Raw genomic sequence first — 22,809 nt, forward strand, 5'->3', positions numbered from 1 at the left:
TTTTCAGGTTTTAGGGTCTGAAAGAGTGGAAAAAAATTGCACCTCTTTTAGACCCTAAAATCTGGAAAGAATCAGAACGGCAAGGAGGTTAAGTGTCAGTAGAAGGTTCATTTTAAAGGTAACCTTAAAGGGATACTGTGGGGGGGGGGGGGGGGGGGGGGTGTCGGGGGAAAATGAGTTGAACTTACCCGGGGCCTCTAATGGTTCCCCACAGACATCCTGCGCCCCTGCGACTCACCGATGCTCCGGCCCCGCCTCCGGTTCACTTCTGGAATTTCAGACTTTAAAGTCTGAAAACCACTGCGCCTGCATTGCCGTGTCCTCGCTTCCATTGTTGTAACCAGGAGCATACTGCGCATGCCCAGACTATACTGGGCCTACGCAGTACACTCCTGGTGACATTAGTGAGATCGAGGACACGGCAACGCAGGCGCAGTGGTTTTCAGACTTTAAAGTCTGAAATTCCAGAAGTGAACCGGGGGCGGGGCCGGAGCATCGGTGAGTGGCTGCGCGGGCGCAGGATGTCTGCGGGGGGCCATTAAAAGCCCCGGGTAAGATCAACTAATTTTCTCCCGATCCCCCTACAGTATTCCTTTAAGTCATACAAAAAAAAAAAAATGACTTTTACTCACCTGGGGCTTCGCTCAGCTCCCTGCAGCCGATCGGTACCCTCGCCGTGTCTCGGAAATCCTCCCGTCCTCGCCGGCTACCACTTCCGGTTTCGCCGTGAGTAAAAGTCATTTTTTTGTATGACTTAAGGTTACCTTTAAAGAGGATCTGTAACGTCAAAAGATCCCCTGGGGGGTACTCACCTCGGGTGGGGGAAGCCTCCGGATCCTAATGAGGCTTCCCACGCCGTCCTCTGTCCCACGGGGGTCTCGCTGCCTGCCCTCCGTACAAGATGACGTCAATATTTACCTTCCCGGGTCCTGCGCAGGCGCTCTGATGGCTGTCGGCTCCGAACTACATGGAAATACCCGATCGCTGTCGGGTCTGCTCTACTGCGCAGGCGCAAGTTTCCGGCGCCTGCGCAGCAGAGCGGACCCGACTGAGATCGGGTATTTCCGTGTAGTTCGGAGCCGAGAGCAGCCACAGTGCCCCCGTTGGAACCAGCAAAGGTAAATATTGAACTGACAGTCGGGTCTGTCGCCGACTGTTCGGAGGGCTGCAGAGAGACCCCCGTGGGACAGAGGACGGCGTGGGAAGCCTCATTAGGATCCGGAGGCTCCTAACTCTTTAAGCATTGCTTGGTGGACTCTTGAGGGACAAAAACTATAGAGCCAAGCATACTGTTTTGCACTATTTTGAAGGACTACAGGACATTACGACATGCACCATATGAATCATGGACTAAAAAAAATGCAATATTAAAATCCATGCCAATACTTGTGCTTTTTTTTTACTTACAGACAGGATTTCCAGCAACAAACTTGACAGAGCTTTCCTCTGGGAGCTCTTGTGGCTTTACGTGCAAAGGGCTTGTAGGATTGCCAGCATCTGGAAAATAGGTTTGGTGAGTCAGACACTACATGTATGTATATAGGCCGTTCTCCCTTCATCACAACAAAACTGTTTTTTCACCACAGACAATAGGGTAAAACCTAAAAAGGCAAATTAGCAACTATGTCTGTGAAAAATTATCAAAAGGAATCCAGGAATTACATGGAAGTGTAGGGCACCTACACCACTCTAAGTGCCTAACATATTGGGCTGACACGTCTGAATCATGCGCAGCAATGCTAATTAAAAGGGCAACTGAAGTGAGAGGGATATGGAGGCTGCCATATTTGTCTCCTTTTAAAGGGACACTCAAGTCAAACAAAAAAAAATGAGTTTTACTCACCTGGGGCTTCCAATAGCCTCCTGCAGCTGTCCGGTGCCCTCGCCATCTCCCTCCGATCTTCCTGGCCCCGCCGGCAGCCACTTCCTGTTTCGGTGACAGGAGCTGACAGGCTGGAGACGCGAGTGATTCTTCGCGTTCCTGGCCACGATAGCGCCCTCTATGCTGCTATAGCATATATCATATACCATATAGCAGCATAGAGGGTGCTAATATGTCTGGGAACGCGAAGAATCACTCGCGTCCCCAGCCTGTCAGCTCCTGTCACCGAAACAGGAAGTGGCTGCCGGCGGGGCCAGGAGGATCGGAGGGAGACGGCGAGGGTACCGGACAGCTGCAGGGGGCTATTGGAAACCCTAGGTGAGTAAAACTCATTTTTTTTGTTTGACTTAAGTGTCCCTTTAAGCAATACTGCTGATCCTCTGCCTCTACTTTTAGCTATAAACCCTGAACAAAGCATGCAGCAGATTAGGGGTTTCGGACATTATTGTCATACCTGAACAGATTAGCTGCATGCTTGTTTCTGTTATTCTGGCACTAGTGCAGTTGAATAGATAAGCAGGACAGCCAGGCAACTGGTATTGTTTTTAAGGAAATAAATATGGCAGCCTCCATATTCATCTCACTTCAGTTGTCCTTTAAGGGTTACCACTTTCACTGCAAATGGGCCCTCGAGAACAGTTTTACTATAAGTACTATTAGCATGCCAGAGCAAAAAAAAAAAAATTCAGTAAAATAGACAGGCACCGATTCCTCCCTGCATGTCACAGCTAAAAGCAAGTTTTCAGACAAGAAGCTTAAGAAGTGTAATCGAGACGAGTTAAAGGAACACTATCGATTAACATGTTTTTTCAATTGAGATAGGAATTGCTTTGGAAGTGCTGTTAAGTACTGGTGTATACATTTGAATGCTTATCTCTTTGTATACGGTTTTCAGTCATTTCACACTTCAGTGATGGCCAAATCTGATGGACTACATCAGGCGTCCCCAAACGCGAATTACTGCTTTCTGGCTTCATTCTATATGCGGACGACCAATATTTAAAGATGTAGCTGACTGCATCTATAATACATTTTGTGTGTGTGAGGCCGGTAAAAAAAGCCTCAGGGGGCCACATTTGGCCCGCGGGCCTTAGTTTGAGGACCACTGGACTACATCATGAGGGGGGAGAGGGGCAGGAATTCCCTCACACTACATCTGATAACTGGGTGTGTGAAAGAGACCTATATGTGAGAGAAAGCTCTCAGCAGCTGCCTGTCTCAGAGCTCTCTGCAGAAAGCAGAGGAAATGTATCTTATATGCAACAGAAACCATTTGTAATACTGTAGTATGTGAAATCCAACACCAGAGTCATTGCATATAACTCTGCTTCAATATTACATTGTTCTTAGCATGTCAGATTGCAGAGATTCACTTATGCAAATGAGACATTCCAAACGCAGCTAAATTCTGCACACAGTGAATTACAGCTTTTGCCTCTGATACTTAGTATGAAACGTAGGAAAATGTTTACACAGCTACTTAGACATTATTTGTACATCATTTTAGAACACTTGGTTTTATAGTTACATAGTTATTTGGGTTGAATAAAGACATACGTCCAACGAGTTCAACCAGAGAACAAGTACAACACCAGCCTGCTCCCTCACATATCCCTGTTGATCCAGAGGAAGGCGAAAAACCCTTACAAGGTATGGTCCAATTAGCCCCAAAAGGGAAAAAATTCCTTTCCAACTCCAGATGGCCAACAGATAAAATCCCTGGATCAACATCACTGGGCATTACCTAGTAATTGTAGCCATGGATGTCTTTCAACGCAAGGAAAGCATCTCAGCCCCCTTTGATAGTGTTTAAATTAAAGAATGTATAGTTAACCTAGGGCTTCCTCCAGCCCCATATGCTACGTGGGCTCCCTCGCTGTCCTCCCAGGTGGCTCAGTTTATCTACTGTTAGAAAAGCTTCAGCCATGCCTGCTGGGTAGCACTGCGCATGCTCAACCCGGCCACGCGACCCTGTGCAGTACTACATGCACAGAGGCAGAGTACATGGGGTGAGCCCACAGAGTACATGGGGCTGGTGGAAGCCCCCAGGTAAATATAAATTCTATTTACCAAGCTTTTGGTTTTCTTTAAAGGACTACTGTTGCAAAAACTTTAAAGGATACCCAAAGTGACATGATGAGATAGACATGTGTATGTTCAGTGCCTAGCACACAAATAACTTATGCTGTGTTCCTTTTTTTCTTTCTCTGCCTGAAAGAGTTAAGTATCAGGTATGTAAGTGGCTGACTCAGTCCTGACTCAGACAGGAAGTGACTACAGTGTAACCCTCACTGATAAGAAATTCCAACTATCAAACACTTTCCTAGCAGAAAATGGCTTCTGAGAGCAAGAAAGAGATAAAAAGGGGAATTTCTTATCAGTGAGGGTCACACTATAGTCACTTCCTGTCTGAGACGTGACTGAGTCAGCCACTTACACACCTGATATTTAACCACCTTAGCGGTATGGACGAGATCAGCTCGTCCATGACCGCCGCAGTGGATTGCTCAGATACTGGTGGGCCGATTTTCACAATTTTTTTTAAAAAACACGCAGTTAGCACTTTGCTAGCTGCGCGTTTGTACAGCCGGCAGCCGATGCGCCGCTACCCGCCGCGTTACAGGCGCCGCCCCCTCCCCCCCCCCCGAGACCACTTGCGCAGCCTGGCCAATCACTATCACTAGGCTAGCTACATGATTAAAAAAATTAAATAAAAAAACCTGCTGCGCCGCCACCCTGCTGATTTTAATAGAACGCCAGGGTGGTTAACTCTTTCAGGCAGAGAAAGAAAAAGAGGAACACAGCAGTTATTTGTATGCTAGGCACTGTACATACACGTCTATCTCCTCATGTCACTTCGGGTATCCTTTAAAGTGTACCATAGACCACAGATACTTACCTTTTTATACATACCTGGGGCTTCCTCCAGCCCCATGGGCACGGATCGCTCTCACACCGCTGTCCTCCGCTGCCTGCAGCTCTGGTACTGGGTCCCGTAACTTCCTCCAGTCGTGGCCAGTGTAGTAGCTAATCAGCCTAATCTAGTCATCACTGAGAGGCAGTGGTTACATATCAATATACAACAGTAAATGGATATAGGAAGAGTTTGATGCTCAAACCAAGAAAGTGACTGTAAAAGTGGGTATCCTGAATAATTTTCTGCATTATATTATATGTCATTACAGCACCTCTTTAACCACTTGAGGACTGCAGGCTTTACCCCCCTTAAGGACCAGACCCTTTTTTTTCCATTCAGACCACTGCAGCTTTCACGGTTTATTGCTCGCTCATACAACCTACCGCCTAAATGAATTTTGGCTCCTTTTCTTGTCACTAATAAAGCTTTCTTTTGGTGCTATTTGATTGCTGCTGCGATTTTTACTTTTTATTATATCCATCAAAAAAGACATGAATTTTGGCAAAAAAAATGATTTTTTTAACTTTCTGTGCTGACATTTTTTCAAATAAAGTAAAATTTCTGTATACATGCAGCACGAAAAATGTGGACAAACATGTTTTTGATTAAAAAAAATAAAAATAAAATCTTCTATGAACTCACCATACTCCTAACGGAATACCTACAACCCAAAACACATTATACTACTTCTCCTGAGTACGGCGGTACCACATGTGTGGCACTTTTTTGCACCCTAACTGCGCTAAGGGGCCCAACGTCCTATTCACAGGTCATTTTGAGGCATTTGTTTTCTAGACCACTCCTCACGGTTTAGGGCCCCTAAAATGCCAGGGCAGTATAGGAACCCCACAAGTGACCCCATTTTAGAAAGAAGACACCCCAAGGTATTCCGTTAGGTGTATGGCGAGTTCATAGAAGATTTTATTTTTTGTCACAAGTTAGTGAAAAATGACACTTTGTGAAAAAGAAACAATAAAAATCAATTTCCGCTAAGTTTTGACAAAAATAAAATCTATGAACTCGTCATTCACCTAACAGAATACCTTGGGGTGTCTTTTTTCTAAAATGGGGTCACCTTTGGGGTTCCTATACCGCCCTGGCATTTTACGGGCCCAAAAGCGTGAGTAGTCTGGAAACCAAATGTCTCAAAATGACTGTTCAGGGGTATAAGCATCTGCAAATTTTGATGACAGGTGGTCTATGAGGGGCAAATTTTGTGGAACCAGTCATAAGCAGGGTGGCCTTTTAGATGACAGGTTGTATTGGGCCTGATCTGATGGATAGGAGTGCTAGGGGGGTGACAGGAGGTGATTGATGGGTGTCTCAGGGGGTGGTTAGAGGGGAAAATAGATGCAATCAATGCACTGGGGAGGTGATTGGAAGGGGGTTTGAGGGGGATCTGAGGGTTTGGCCGATTGATCTGGAGCCCACACGGGGCAAATTAGGGCCTGATCTGATGGGTAGGTGTGCTAGGGGGTGACAGGTGGTGATTGATGGGTGCCTCAAGGTGTGATTAGAGGCGGGAATAGATGCAAGCAATGCACTGGCGAGGTGATCAGGGCTGGGGTCTGAGGGCGTTCTGAGGGTGTGGGCGGGTGATTGAGTCCCCTAGGGGCAGATAGGGGTCTAATCTGATGGGTAGCAGTGACAGGGGGTGATTGATGGGTAATTAGTGGATGTTTAGGGTAGAGAACAGATGTAAACAATGCATTTGGGAGGTGATCTGACGTCGGATCTGCGGGCGATCTATTGGTGTGGGTGATCAGATTGCCCGCAAGGGGCAGGTTAGGGGCTGATTGATGGGTGGCAGTGACAGGGGGTGATTAATGGGTGGCAGTAATTGACGGGTGATCAGTGGGTTATTACAGGGAAGAACAGATGTAAATAATGCACTGGCGAATTGATAAGGGGGGGGGTCTGAGGGCTATCTGAGCGTGTAGGCGGGTGATTGGGTGCCTGCAAGGGGCAGATTAGGGTCTGATCTGATGGGTAACAGTGACAGGTGGTGATAGGGGGTGATTGATGGGTAATTAGTGGGTGTTTAGGGTAGAGAGATGTAAACACTGCACTTGGAAAGTGATCTGACGTCGGATATGCGGGCGATCTATTGGTGTGGGTGGGTGATCAGATTGCCCGCAAGGGGCAGGTTAGGGGCTGATTGATGGGTGGCAGTGACACGGGGGTGATTGATGGGTGATTGACAGGTGATCAGGGGGATAGATACAGTACACAGGGGGGGGGGGGGGTTGGGGAGAATCTGAGGGGTGGGATGGTGATCAGGAAGGAGCAGGGGGCAGTTTAGGGAATAATAAAAAAAAAAATAGCGTTGACAGATAGTGACAGGGAGTGATTAGAGGGGTGATTGGGTGCAAACAGTGGTCTGGGGGGTGGGCAGGGGTCTAAGGGGTGCTGTGGGCGATCAGGGGGCAGGGGGGGGGGAAATCAGTGTGCTTGGGTGCAGACTAGGGTGGCTGCAGCCTGCCCTGGTGGTCCCTCGGACACTGGGACCACCAGGGCAGGAGGCAGCCTGTATAATACACTTTGTATACATTACAAAGTGTATTATACACTTTGTATGCGTCGATCCGGGTGCTGGTAAAACCGCCGGCGCTTCCGAGCGGCCGGCGGGTTACAGCGCGAGGGGGCAGAGCCAGTCCCCGGCGGAGGATCGCGTCACGAATGACGCGATCGCTCCGCCCATGCCCGTACAAGGACCGCCGCCAATTGTACATGCAGCGGTCCTTGCGGGATCCACTTCCTGGGCCGCCATTTGTACATGCGGCGGTCGGGAAGTGGTTAAACGAAACGTTCAGTGGCAGAGCAATGAATGGAGGAACTTAACTCAGTGTTGGGAACCAAAGCCATACACACGATACTTCCCCAACAATCAGTCCTGGCAGTCTACCTTTTTAGACATTCTTGAAGAAAATGGTCACCAAAAGGGCTCTTTCTGCAAACCAACGTAACATATCCAAGGATATCTTTACCAAACCAGCTAATTTGCATATTATCAGTTTTGCGCATTCTGTAATTTGTATAATTGTGTTGGTGTCCACAACAAAATGACCACCCCTTTTAGAGACATACCACGCAATAGGAGCAGCAGGATTTTTTTTTTGTTAAGACAACCTTGGAGATGCTATAATTGCTAAAACAAACACAAAGTTTAAAGAATACAAATACAGGTGGCACATTTAACTAACGTTATAACTCAAGAACTCTTCCGCAGTAGATTGGCAAAAAGCAGATATTAAAACTGTGTTTACAAGTAAAGTAGTATGCTAAACTAAAAAGGTGGAAACGTATTGAAGCAAAGATCACTAACCACTTCCAGTTCTTTTTAGCTCCATTTCCTGCATGTGAATTTTACTTGGAGTCATTCTTATTGGGACTGGATGCACTATAGCAGTGTCCTGCAATACAGAGAAAATTATCTATAACACAATAAATACCATATACATAAATTATAACAATTCATGCAGCAAACAGGTTTTACATGCTGTAAAAACAAATGTGATGAGAGCTCAAAGTCCAAAGCTGGCTATACACCATAAGATCTCATTCTTACCACACCTATGATGTATTATACCAATACGTGTGTAGACCGACTAAATACAGCTTCAGTGTTAGATGGGCCATCACGTTACGTTGGGCCATAAATGGGTTGATTTTGTTTTTTAATATCCTCTTAAGCAATCAGTATTGTAAAAATGGGGAGAAGGAAAGGTCACCTACATGTATAGCACTACTCCAAACTATCAATATTCTGGCAAATATTCTGTCAAACTGACAGATTATGTGTCAATTTGAGTAACCAGATGCACAACCTATTGGATCTTCAACCTATACAATTAATAATATGCGTTGGACAGATTGGGGTCGATCCATAAAAGGTTGTGCTGGGGAAAAAAAATCTGGTCGGGAAAATACCGTATTCGGTATTTTAGACTTGAATGTGCCAACTCATTTTCACAGGTGCGGTAGAAGTTTGGTAAATTGCCAAAGCTCATTGACAAAAACCTTTGCGGTAACAGCAGAGCAGTGTGGAGAGTCTTGTTACAAGCTGTTCTGTGCAGTGAGGGCACTGCAAGGCATCCAGATATCCCTTTAGATGTACGTTTTGTTATACTGCCTCTGCTTGCTCTGAATCTTTCTATTAGTCTTTCTTAACCACTTGCCGACCGCACGCTTATACCGTGCGTCGGCAAAGTGGCAGCTGCAGGACCAGCGACGCAGTTCTGCGTCGCCAGCTGCAGGCTGATTAATCAGGAAGCAGCCGCTTGCGCGAGCGGCTGCTTCCTGTCAATTCATGGCGGGGGGCTCCGTGAATAGCCTGCGGGCCGCCGATGGCGGCTCGCACGCTAAATGTAAACACAAGCGGAAATAATCCGTTTTGTTTACATTGTACGGCGCTGCTGCGCAGCAGCGCCGTAAGGCAGATCGGCGATCCCCGGCCAATCAGCGGCCGGGGATCGCCGCCATGCGACAGGGGACGGATAGCGTCCTGTGCAGCCCGGATCACCAGGGGGGAAAGGTAGGAGAGGGAGGGGGGAATTTCACCGCGGAGGGGGGCTTTGAGGTGCCCCCGCCGCAACATGCCTGCAGGCAGGAGCGATCAGACCCCCCCTGCACATCATCCCCATAGGGGGGAAAAAAGGGGGGCGATATGATCGCTCTGCGTGCACCCTGATCTGTGCTGGGGGCTGCAGAGCCCACCCAGCATAGATCCCAACAAACAGCGCTGGTCCTTAAGGGGGGGTAAAGGGTGGGTCCTCAAGTGGTTAAAGAAAACCTGTAATGAAAAAAAAAAAAAAAACCTCCCCGGGGGGTACTCACCTCGGGTGGGGGAAGCCTCCGGATACTATTGAGCCTTCCCCCGTCCTCCTCGGTCCCGCGGCGGCTATAAAGCTCCCCGAACAGCAGGGATGTAAATATTTACCTTCCTGGCTCCAGCGCAGCATCGGCTCTCCGCTCAGAGATAGGCGGAAATAGCAGATCGCTGTCGGGCCGCTCTACTGCGCAGGCGCAAGTCTCCTGCGCCTGCAAAGTAGAGCGGACCTGACAGAGATCGGCTATTTTCACCTATCTTCCTGCGGAGAGCCACAACAGCTCCTCCGTTGGAGCCAGGAAAGGTAAATAAATCAGCGCTCATCAGCGCTTGTCGAGGGAGGATTCCGGGACACTTCGGGGGAGCCAGCGCTGGACTGCCTGCAGCTACAGGGGAGGGGGAAACCTCATTGGGCTTCCCCCTCCCGAGGTGAGTACCCCCAGGGGAACTTTTTTTTTTGTTACAGGTTCTCTTTAACATTCTATTTAATTGCCACTGCTTAGAAGAACTTAAATAAACTTTACACATGCCATGCTTAGGTGATTTTCCCCACTAGTTCCTACACATCTTCAAACAGGAACCCAAGAGGTTAAACAGCCGAAGGTATTTTGGGGAAGCCTGTTTTGTTCCGATCGCTCTGCTGCTGCCTGGGGGGGGGTGTTTAAAAATTTGTCCCACCTGAGAAGGCTGCGAGTCCTATCAGATTCCATCATTTAGACTTAAAGGAGAACAGGGCCTGTTTCTATTGGCTCCCTGCTCCTGTCAGTCATAGCTACCTCTGCTTCTGCTTGTGAGTCACGGCTCCCAGCACAGTCTCCTCACATAGACTCCGCACTCTTTTCACCACTTCAAAGCAGACAGTATTTTTTTTGTGGCTTTACCGCATGTTGTAGGCTTTATGAAGTGACATTTGTTGAGGTATTTACCGCACAAGTCAGTAATTTACCTCACTGCTTGGTAATTTCAGTTTTTCATGCGGTAACAGCCTTTAAGAATTGACATTTTCCTAAGTGCTCGGTAAAGTCAGCTCTTTTCTGCATTATCAAATGCGGTAATGCCTTATGAATCGACCCCATTGTAGATGATTTGGTTCTTTAATTGTTTCCATATTTGACAATCATGTTGAACATTTTTGATGAATTAATGAATATTTGATAGGTTATTGATAATACATATAGGTGACCTTTCCTTCTCTCCCTATTTGCATTTACATTGTATTTGGCCCATAGCACACCCCTAATTAAAGAGTGTGGTGTAGTTTTTCAAGTTCAATCAGTATTGTAAATTAATAGAGTGCCGGATCATGCGCCCAAACAAAAAAAAAATCTGCCTCCAATTGTCATAAATAAAACAAATTAGTTTCACAAATGTTCATACTAATGTTGGGCCACAGGGTACAACAAGCCTTTTTAAACCATACGACCTACTCTAGCATAGGAAAAGCACGATATGGCCTTGCAATAGATAAGTGGAGGATGCTATTCACCTCCACAATGGAAACCAGTGCTGCCATTGCTTGCTGCTGCATCAAAGATGCACAAAACCTCTCTAGATATGCTGCTTGATCGGGAGGTGTAGCCTGGGGATATTTATAATTCAAGCCTACATCTCGTCATCTAAAAATGATGCCATGCCAACTACGGTTTTCACTACCAGGCTCTTTAATCACCACAGCTAGCGATTTTATGACTATGTATAATGTGGGAATTTTAGGAAATAATCAAGTGGGTCCAAAGTGGGACTGTTAGGTTATATTATATTAAGTTGCACTTATTATATTTGAAAGTAACAAAAAACTCCTCTGACACGAGGGATATGGAATATTAAGGAGATTTTCGCATGTGATTATCAGCAATGTTCTATGCTTATTTTTTTTTAGACACCATTGTATTAACCTGAAGTGGGTGAATTCCAAGAAACGCATTGTTTGTATTGGTGTGCCCCCCCAAAAATATTTCTCACCCTCCAAATCGAGGTAAGATGGTTCTTTATAACCTTACATTTGGTTAATCCATATTGTGGCACCTTTTCCCATACTGTATTACTCTTAGCTCTGGTCATAAGCATGCTCCAAATCACTGCATTCGTAGTTTACAGGAGACATACACATTACCAATATTTTTTTATTTTTGATGTTGCTTGCAAGTGAACAATAGGAGTAGAATAAAAATCAAAGAACAAAAATGCATTAAATCAGCTTATGTAGTGTGCACTGCAATCCACAATCCCCCACTCTCTACATTTTAGGCTGCGTGCTGCACAATAATGAAACTAGCCATACTACTTACTGAGCATGTTCACATCTGTGTCAAAACAGGTCCCATTACCCTAAAGCCTGCTACACACAGCCTGTATTGATTTGCCAATTTTACCGCCTCCATGTAGTATGAGAGCTTACCTACACAATCTCTTTGTAGTATTCAATATCTGTTGGCCCTCATACTACATGGAATTGGCAAAAACTGAGTGTGTGTGCCAGGCTTAATACACAGCAGCATGTTTATTGATAATTCACATAAAGTGCAAGTGTACGATTGTAATCTGTGAAGATCTTACTTGTGCTTTGTTACTGAAGATTTGTGTGTTATGATACACATGCATAACGCAAGGCAAAGTGTGAATAAGGCCTACGCATCCAGTTTTAAACAATGAAGTAAAAGCTTGTACATCTTAAAGGCATAACGTTGAACACCTAAATTACAGTACTTAGATTTGAATAATTAAGTCCTAGGTACCATAAAGACAGAAAAACTTTCGCTTTGCCCATTTCTCTTAAAATACAAAAATAGATTTTACAGCTAAAACAAAAGAAAAAACACAAATCTGGTTATGTGAAGAGAAGAAGGAAAACAAAAATGTACCCTTTTAAAACATCAGGCCATCTGCCAGGTTTAATATACTGAACAATGTATTTTCCACAGAAAAACAGAGCTCAGCACAGCTGTGGGGTCACCATAATATCAAGTGTGGTAGTCCTAGCCAGTGCACAGACCTCAGGGGAAACTACTCCAAATAAAGAAATGCATAAAATGGTCATGACGTCGCTCTGAGCTGTATACCACCTCTGCTAATCTGAAACCGAACAACACTGGTCCAAGTGTACAGGTCTTAAAACTGCAACATAACTAAAATGGCCATGGCCACTCTCCATAGGAGCACCATTTCTGAACTCTGTCTCCATAGACGAGATAAGCAGCAGCACTGATCAGAGTGAGGACTGCTGCACATAGAGGTGCAAACAGGTGGGATTAAATAACTGAGCAGAGAGAAAGAAAGCTGGCGCAACTTCCCAGAGCAACCAATTACAATTTTGGGTGTTAAAGTTAAACAAGCCCTATGACTGGGTTCTCTAGGATTTTGCTGCACTTTTGCTCCAGTTTTACTTTCACTGAAATTGATGCAACTGCTTCGAAGTGCTTTCTACAAGCACCCTTACTAAGGGCTCTAGGATTACTGTAGAAAGTGACAGTCGTTGCTAGTTCACGGTATCCCCTTTGGGACTTTGGGAAGAAAGCTATAGCAACTTTTTAGCTTTTAAGTCCCATCCCCCCACCCAAGATACTGAGAATGCCTTGGTGCTTGGCTGCAAGGGGGCGGAGCTACATGCCATAAGCATTGGCTTTTGGGGGCTGGTGGGGTTTTGGACTTGAAAGCTAAAAATCCGTAGTGGTTTCAGAGACAGAAGAGGAAAAATCTTTTGAGCAGGGACAAATACAGCAGGAATAACCTAACAGAAGTAAGGCATGGTTAAATTGCCTTTTTTAGTTGGTGTGTCTGCTACCATACATCATGGATTCAGCAATGGGACTGTTTCGAACATAAAATTAGTGGACTATATACAGCATCCCTACCACTGGGTAAAAACACTCAACCAAGTGTATTCACCCCTTGCTGCTGTTTTTCCCCAGTCACCCTCCACTACTTCCCATTACCTTTGTTTCCTTCTATGCGCCCCCTTACTGTACTTATCTGCTATCAAGTTTCCTATGTGCCCCATGCAGTCAATACATTCTTGAGCTTCTACAGAGCGTGCCCCTTGGTGTCCTCCTGCTGTCATTCCCATATTATTTTACTTCACTGTATACCCTACTGTCCTCCTCAAGCACCAGCTGCCTTCTTTTATGTCCCCACAGCTGTGCTTCCCACTATTTCCCATTAATGTCATACATTGTGTGCAGCACAGTCAAATAATGTTTTGTGGCTCTACTACCAACACTCAAACTCATAAGGTCTCTCTAGTAATAATTATTATTACTACTACTAGTAGTAGTATTGCCAAACAAATACAATCTCTTTCCTATGCTATCTTGACAAAGTTTTGGGTCGTGGAACATGAGGAATGAAGTGGCAATCACTAAAGAGGAGACTGGTGTGCCAATGCCTAAACAGACCGCCGCACTCTGGGATCAACCACTGGACAGGCTAAGAGGAGGCAGGCACCACCAAGTACAAGCTCTTTTAAATGTATTGGCAAGATAACAACATGCCCTGATGGCGACAACCCGCTGTTTCTGGTCTTCTGTCTGTTCTCAAGCCGTACAGCCATGGTTGGTGAAAGACCAGAAAGAGTTGCTGTCAAGCCATCAGGGCATGTTGTTATCTTGCCAATAAATTTAAAAGTTCTTTTTACGTGGTGGTGCCTGCCTCCTCTTAGTCTATCCAAAGTTTTGGGTGGTGACAGGCCTTAACAGAAGTATTCTTAACACCAACATGCCTGAGGACCCTTACAGTGATGTGCGTTATAAGATTTAATACTGCTGCCATTGTAGTGTGTGAGGAATAAATGGTGAGCAAACGGAGTACAATTACAATAACTTTCACCAGATTACACAACTAGGAATTGTCAACTTTTGGAAGCAGTCATTAAACCATGCAGAAAAGAATTACAGAGCTCATACAATGTACAGAAATCAGTGTTAATACAATGATTAATTTCAAACAAGCAAGCTATGTGATTGACTTACAGGATCAGCTGGTGCAATGTTAGAATCAAATTGGGTCAGAGTTTGTGAGCTTGAAGAGCGTTCACTAAATGTCTCCCACTGCTGAACAGACAGAGGAGAGACAAGTCAGCATGATAAAAGAGAAGAAAGATTCAAGCAGAAATAAACCCACAATAATGGGTTGCACTGCAAGTGGCACCAATCCCACAGATCTAAAGGGAAAAGGCTGATATTGGTTCAAATGAGTAATAGGTAAGGGCCCGTTCACACTTGTGCATTAAAAAACAAACAGATTAAAATTACAATATGCTTTTTTTCAGCACTATTTTGCGCTTTAGACTAATACATTTTTGTTGACATGTTCTTGAAAGGCAGAGGGTACTTTTTAGGTTTTAAAACAGATATGCAAACACAGTGCCTTGTGCATATGCTACCGCTTGTTCCTGTGGCAGATCTGTTAACTGGTAACTTTCAATGCAAGTGCACAAATGTGAAAGTGCAACATATAAAACAATGCTATAGAAACTTTAAATGCCATGAATTTTAAACATCTTAAATCACCCACTAACCAAACAGCAAACTCTCATAACACCTTTAAATACCTGGTAATATATATTTTTTAAACAACTGAAAAAGGCAGTCATATGACTGGTGTCTCTTCCCCTCCAGACCGCCAGGCAAGGTCTAGCACACTGGGTCATGGCAACTCTCATAAAGAAATGTAGAAGCATGCGTTATTAGTATAGGTCAAAGCACATCCTCCCCCAAGCCAAGGAAGGGGGAGGAGGAGCATGTGGTATAGCAGTCACATGTCCACACTTTCACATGCTTAAAGAAGTATTAGCATTTTTTAAACACTAAAGGCCCTTAAACTATTTTCCAAATGTGCACAGGTATATCAAGATGTCCTATTGCTCATTAGCAATTGGGTATGCAGGAAAGCAATGCCCGGATTGCTATTATGTACCAGTGCATCTTGCTCATCCTCCATCTTGCCCATAAGCAGATAGCTGTACATCTTGTTTCTACACAGAAAGGATGTCCAAAATGATGAAGAATGAATGTTTTGGAAGGCCACTACTGCAAGCGTGTATGGGCCTTAAAGGCACTGTGACTATGCATTAGTTTACAGGCTGGGAGTTTAGTGCTACATACTTACAAAGTTCCAGGGCTTAGAGCTGGAGAACATGCCTAAAGTGCACAAGTGTGAACAAACCAGTGATTGTTTTCCCAATTTAATGGAATTTCTTTTCCCAAGACTTGCCAACTCTTGTCATTGCAACCCACTGTCTGAACAGAAATTAAATCGGCTTAGGTAATCTTGATTAATAGTTAAACAGAATTGGGCAATAAAATGAGAATGCATATGTAAAGTAACATTAATACAGTGTACTTCCCACAATGCATTGCTCTTCTGACGAGTATTTGAAAGACTAAGAATTCTCCAGGCAACAGGCCAAGACAGATTTTCCACATCATGCAGTAAAAATATGTTTTAGTTTTACTGCTTATAACGAAGACCAACTACATAGTAAATACATGCTGGTCATTTATTATTAATAAAAACAACAAAACACATTTAGAAGCGCTTACTGGTGTGAAGCTGCAGTCACAACCAGTATAAGGTTATACAATACAACGTATGATGATAGCTCCCCTGCACACTATCTGGTGTAATGCTTGCGGCAACCCTTCTGCGATAGATGCTCAGCCTTAAAGAGGAACTCCAGTGAAAATAATGTAGTAAAAAAAGTGCTTCATTTTTTACCATAATTATGTATAAATGATTTAGTCAGTGTTTGCTCATTGTAAAATCTTTCCTCTCCCAGATTCACATTCTGACATGTATTACATGGTGACATTGTTACTGTGGGCATGTTATGTAGCTGTTTCTAGCTGCTCTGGCTGTTAGACAGCTCTAAACAGCCATTTCCTGTCTGTGAACATTGTTACATTGTGGCAGTTTGCCAGGATTTCAGCACAAAATCAGTCATACAGCGCCCCCTGATGGTCTGTTTGTGAAAATCATTCTATTTCTCATGTAAAAGGGGGTATCAGCTACTGATTGGGATAAAGTTCAATTCCTCTTTGGAGTTTCTCTTTAAGCCACCAGTGTCCACAGAATACAAAATGTGGGAGTTGGCATGTGCAAAAAAACATTCCTTTATTTAGCCAGAGAGACATATAAGGCAGGACTATGAGTCCTTACAATGACCAGCACCAAATCAGTGATTTTTTTTAAAATCTTATATAGATCATTAAATAGCGTCTCAGTAATGCAGACGTATTAAATTGCAAAGTATTAACGGCATTAACTAATGAGCCAGCTATGCTCTAATTACAACTACCTTTACTCATTATAGTGAACTGCCTTCCTCAGGAAATGTTATATTACAAAACAATCATGATTGCACAAACACTCCTTGAGACATTGCAACATCTCAAAGCGCGAACTTATTGGTTTTTGTGTTTGGACAATAAAGGAAACATTTTTGGAAGTGCCAATTATTTGTTTGCATTCTGTAGGACTAATGAGGAAACTCCACAGCCAGCATTATGAATCACTAAAAGTACAAGGCAAGAGCAATGGTACAACTGTAACAATTTATGCAACTGCATGACTAGTTTATAATCCCTTTCATTTAAAACATTTATAAATTGTCTAAATGCCTAGTCCCTGCAGAACGGAGGTCTGGGGAACCTAAACAGTCAGGAAAGTCTTTCCAGAGAGAGAGAGAGAGAGAGAATATAGACAGAAATAAAAGATTTATAGAACAGTCATGTGTTAGGTAGGGCTCATGCACCCTACAAACCGCATGCACAAATGTGATTTTGTGCATACGTTTCCTGATGCACGGCATGAGTTGCACAGTGCGTTATAGCGCAGACGTCAGCGTCCACAACACAATAAGACCAGACGGGAAAACATATGCATTGTGCAATAAATGTTCCCGGATGTCAGTGTACTTTAATGTTACCATGTGTATGGCACACAATATGCAGTGTGCCATAACTAACCGCACCACAGGTAGTGAGAATGAACCCTCAGTGTTGTGAACAATGAAATCAGCAACACCTCACCCTGCATGGACCAGAACATCTCACCCTTCAGAAAGTGTAATTCCATTCTAAACGTACTTAAGCTTTGAATAAAACATGAAAACTCTATCAGCTTTTTATTGTGTGCACCCAGTAGATGCATAAAAGCCACTTACAGGTCACCCATCCGACTTGTCCTCTAGTAGCCGCAACTCAATCTCCACCTCCTGGTTCTCCTGCACATCATGCATACACGACATGCGGGAGATCAGAGGATGCAGAAAGCGAATTGATGCCACTAGAGGACGAATCAGATGGGATACCTTGAGACCAAGTGCAGTTTTGTATGGCCCTAGATCAGGTGAGTGTTCTTGAAGCTGCCACTACTCTATTAGGGGACGTGGGGAGGGAGCGGGGCAACTAGACTACAAAGGAAACTATATGGGGGAAGGAGTGGTGCGATTAGACCACCAGGGAAGCCATTGGGAGATGGCCATCAGAGCACCAGGAAAGCTATGACTTGGTTCAGAACATTTTTTTCTTGTTTTCCTCCTCTAAACCTAGGTGCGCCTTATAGTCAGGAGCGTCTTATTGTTACTGTGTGGATAATGTGAAAAATCTTTTTGATGTCACCAGGAGAGAAAATTTAGGGCTAGTTCATATTGACGCTTACACGTCATTTACCGGCAGCGGCATTGCTGGTTGTCTAAGGTACCATAGTTCATGCTGTCTATCATCATTTCCACACACCCATTTTTACTCATATTTTTCCTGTAGTTTGAGCCAAGGGTTGCTTACTGGTGCACCTCCGTGTCCCCTGCGGAGGTTAAAAACGCCAAAAGCCACTGAAAGCTTGCAGAAAAGCATTTGACCAAGATGCTGTGGGACACCTATGTTAACCAGGCCTTACAAAATCTTACAGTTGCCAGCAGAACAGCAGTGGGGGTTAAATATTCCAAGGAAAAACATCATGGGAAATTACCAACTTACTGCTGTCTGTAAGAGTACATAAACATGAACTATAACAAATGGCCTTTGGGTCAGGTATTCTGCCAATGAGTTCATACAAACGCATCCCTCAGCTACTGCCAAGCAATAGTGTACCAAATACCTAGGAGAAATGATTCCACCTCTACTGGGAATTAAGGCTTGCATTTGCTTCTGTCTGTTAATTTAATCGCAGATGGACTCCTAGATTTAATCAGGGCTTTTTGGGACTCCACGTTCAACTTTCCACTGATGATAGTTCACTGTCCTGCTGCAGAATAAATCTGATCCTGATAAAAGTGCTTCTTTGATGATATTACAGGTTGGATAGGTGTCTTCCTTTGCCGCTCATGCTCCAAACATGTCAAAGGATTAGACTTTCTGAATTTTTTTTTTGTTTATTACAGACACCCATCTTTTTGGTGTGTACTGTGCCAGCAATAATGGTATAAACAAAAATTAAAAAGGGGGAGGTTGGCTTTCATGTGCTCACAAAAAGGCAATGGTTAAGAAATAATTTTAGCAAACCTTATTCCTAAATTTACAAAACACATATACCAAACACATCCTATCAATGGGGCTCAGGCAGACTGACTTTTGTAAGCTATAAATATAGCTGGGAAAAATAACTTGAAAATTGTCATCACAATAAAAATAAAAAATGCAATTCCAATCATAAACAACTGCAATGGATGTGACATAGTCCGACAAAGGAAACCGTGGATGCCACTAGATGGCGCTGTTGCCATCCAGCACAACACCATCCTGAACGGATAATTAATTCTGACCAAAACCCCAACAATGTTTGCAGGAATGCAGCACAAAACCTGTAAAAACCTCCTCCATGCATCATTGTTGCATGCAGAGATTGTTCCACTCTCCAGGGCTTCAGTTACAGCCAGTATTAGCAATCCGGACTCAACAGTTCAGCTGCCAATTTTCTGCACACCAGCTCTTGTGTTTTTATGCAAAGGTAAGTTATCTAGCCTTGTTCCACCAACAGACGTATGGGTTTTAAGCCACACATTTTCCAATGAAAAAACACTTCTGACCGCAGATAAGAGTTTTAGCGTGCCACTGGTTTCTGCCAACTATGAGCCGATAGTACAACTTGTAGGGGAAGCCAGCATGCACCTTTCACCTCTTACACAAACCCCCCCCTAAGCTGACCTTAGCATTTTCAGTCTCCAGCATGGTCAGTTTCTTTGAGCTTCTTGAAATTTCTGCACCTGAGAGACCATATTGATACAGTAGGACCATCCTGTATCATGTTGTGCTCAGTCTAACCAATGTGCAAGATTTTTTTTTTATTTTTTTTAACATAGGACAGTTTTTAGTGACCTTAATTGGTTACGACAGCATCACTTTTTTTCCCCCTCACACAGTATCATTCCTAGCACAAAGATGATTTAATTTGCTTTAATGATTATGTTTTAGCCTATGTGTTCTTGAACATCTGGTCTGTATAATCATTAATCATGCACTGGACCAGATAGGGGCGAAAACCTGAAATGAGCGCAACTGTACATTCATGATCATTTCTTAAGACTGTTTATGGAACGACTGCAGTACAGAATAGCTGCTAAGTTATTGGAGGCACTCCAATGCAGGAACAGCAGCTGCCTGACAAGAGCAATTGGCAATTACTGTTTCGGCCCAAAATATAACAAGATGTTATACAGGGTGCTGTGTGTTTGCATCGATGTTTGAGTGTTTTGACTGTGTGCGAGTAGACAGAACCAATAAAGCCCAAAGTAAAGACAAAAGATGATTCACAAACCAACCACCACAATACTTACATGAAAGATATAATGACAGCAGAAAATAAAGATGTTAGTATGTAACAAAACTTACCGTAACCCAAAAGGAAAAAAAAAAAAAAAAAGACAGCAAAAAATGAAAATATTACTTGTTCTAACCCATAAAATAATGACGGCAAAAAAATGAAAAAGATATTACTATGAAATGAAACTTACCCTAACCCATAAAATAAAATGAACATATGACAGTCCGGTTCCTCCATCAGACACAGCAAACATTAAATATTGAAAAAATGTCAAATGATTACATCTCTACCAAAGGATCACAGAAACCCCAGGCTTTTTTTTTCCCCATTTCTATATTTTTGTGAATGTCATGCCCTTGTTTATTAGGCACAAAAATAATAATAATGTGTCTTGTCTTGTTGCAGACAAAATGTCTTGGTGCAGGCAAGGTGAGATGAACACAATGGGAATAGTGTGGAGAGATCTAAATGCTTTCCAACACACTAAGCTGCAGTGCTAGCCACAAAGAATTAATCTCACAACAGCAGAGGGAGGAGAAGGCCTGGGTCAGGTAGAGCTAGCAGCTCCCTTTATACTAACAAGAAGGAGCCACATGATGAAGCCAGCCAGAATTATATATATATATATATATATATATATATATATATATATATATATATATATATATATATATATATATATATATATATTTAGAAACAAAAAATATACAAAACGTGCAATATACAAAAACTACAAACTAGAGTTATTTGAGCATTATTCTAATTAATGCACATAGTAATGTGACTTTTCCAGGAGGGAAGAAAACAGAACTCCTCTTACCTCACTACTTTGGTTCATCTCAGGCCAAGTCTGATTCAAAGATGGCATCGAGGGAGATTTACTTGGAGGAGGATCTGTCGGAGAACTTGTAAATCCCGCCTCACTGGATTGATCCCCAGCTAAGAGAAGAAAATACAGCACTTAGTTCAATCTTCTGAAACTTCATTTTTACAAATTACCTTCATGTTCTGAGCATGTTCCACTAAAAACTACAAGGGCCATCGTTTTGTAATGCATAATGCTCCCAATAACGTCCATGCTCCTTTGCATTAAGTTTGAACCGCCTGTAATGTTTCTTCTATCATTTAACACTGACACACCAAAGCTCTGGCCAGAGCAGCATGAACATCGCCTGTTGTCGACTGCTTTCCAGCTTGCATCCAGACCACAATGAATGCTAAAACATACACCAAGGATAGGTCATCCTATTTGGATCAGGATTTTACCACAGGGTTGACCACTCCCCTAAGCACCAAATTTCCACCTTTAAAATCTGATCCCAAAGCTGGATGAGTGTAGCTATCCTTTGTTGTGTGTATTCTTTAGAAGCTATTGTGGTCTGGCTGCAGCTCTCATGCCCCTTTGTCAGCACAGACTATTTTATGATTTAAGTAGAACAAGCTTATCACTCACTGATTTATGTACATGCATGTTTTCCCTATAATGGTAGAATCGGACGTTGCCTGGGTATGAATCTCAGGTTCATGAGCATGAAATGTTTGCTGGCTTGCTTGCTTGCTGAGCGGCATAGGTAGAGTAGGGACCTTTTTTCCTCAATGCTGGTGAAATGCCCCAGTACAGAGTGTGCATGCAATACATTTGGAAGTCAATATTCAGCTAATTTTTGCAACAGAGTTATTTTTACCGTTACTAGAGTTCCAGCTTGCTGTGAATGTTTTGAGAACAGAAAAATGATGATTGTATGTATATTGACCACTTGCCTCAGCACCTATTTTTCATTTTTAAACCCTGGTCCCAAAGCAGATAAAGCCTAGCTATCCTTTCTAAAGCACTGCATTATGCACTTGCCATGCGGTAAGGCTTTACGTATGTTCTTCTGCTTACCATAGTTAAGTGAATACACCCAATACATGCTTAGTGTACCAAGACCTTTGGTTATTCTAATAGGTCAAAATCTGAAGGGACCGAGGACATTCTTGCTTTAACCACTTCCCTACTGCGGGGTATTTTCCCCTTCTGTACCAGAGCAATTTTCACCTTTCAGCGCTCCTTCCATTCATTCACCCATAACTATCACTACTTATCACAATGAAACAATCTAGATCTTGTTTTTTTGCCAATTAGGCTTTCTTTGGGTGGTACATTTCGCTGAGAATTATTTTTATTATAAATGCATTTTAATATGAAAAGTAAAAAAAAAAAAAAAATGGAAAAAATGCATTCTAAGTTTTTGGCCATTATAGTTTTAAAATAAAACCCACACTTTATTTACCCATTTGTCCCGGTTATTGCAACTTTTAAAATTGTGTCCCCCAGTACAATGTATGGCGATAATATTTTATTTGGTAATAAAAGGTGTGTATTTTTTTTTTACTATAACAATAATTACAAGCCTTTATTTACAAAAGCAGCAGTAGTAGGTAGCT

The 22,809-nt window shown here is 43.3% G+C and overlaps 1 protein-coding gene across 4 annotated transcripts in view; it reads right to left on the minus strand.

Annotated features, from left to right (window-relative positions):
* Positions 1-22,809, minus strand: part of REPS1 (RALBP1 associated Eps domain containing 1) — a 150,464-nt gene that overhangs the window by 45,229 nt on the left and 82,426 nt on the right. For 2 of the 4 annotated variants that reach the window (XM_068231681.1, XM_068231679.1), the window contains exons 9-12: positions 21,203-21,321; positions 14,592-14,672; positions 8,125-8,212; positions 1,408-1,497 (exon numbers count right to left, since the gene is read on the minus strand). In XM_068231681.1, the coding sequence (XP_068087782.1) occupies positions 1,408-1,497; positions 8,125-8,212; positions 14,592-14,672; positions 21,203-21,321 (378 nt within the window). The remainder of the gene's footprint in view (positions 1-1,407; positions 1,498-8,124; positions 8,213-14,591; positions 14,673-21,202; positions 21,322-22,809) is intronic. The other 2 variants (XM_068231680.1, XM_068231682.1) reach the window with 2 other exon arrangements.

Source organism: Hyperolius riggenbachi, chromosome 4 (assembly GCF_040937935.1).
Source record: "Hyperolius riggenbachi isolate aHypRig1 chromosome 4, aHypRig1.pri, whole genome shotgun sequence".
NCBI classification, from domain to species: domain Eukaryota; kingdom Metazoa; phylum Chordata; class Amphibia; order Anura; family Hyperoliidae; genus Hyperolius; species Hyperolius riggenbachi.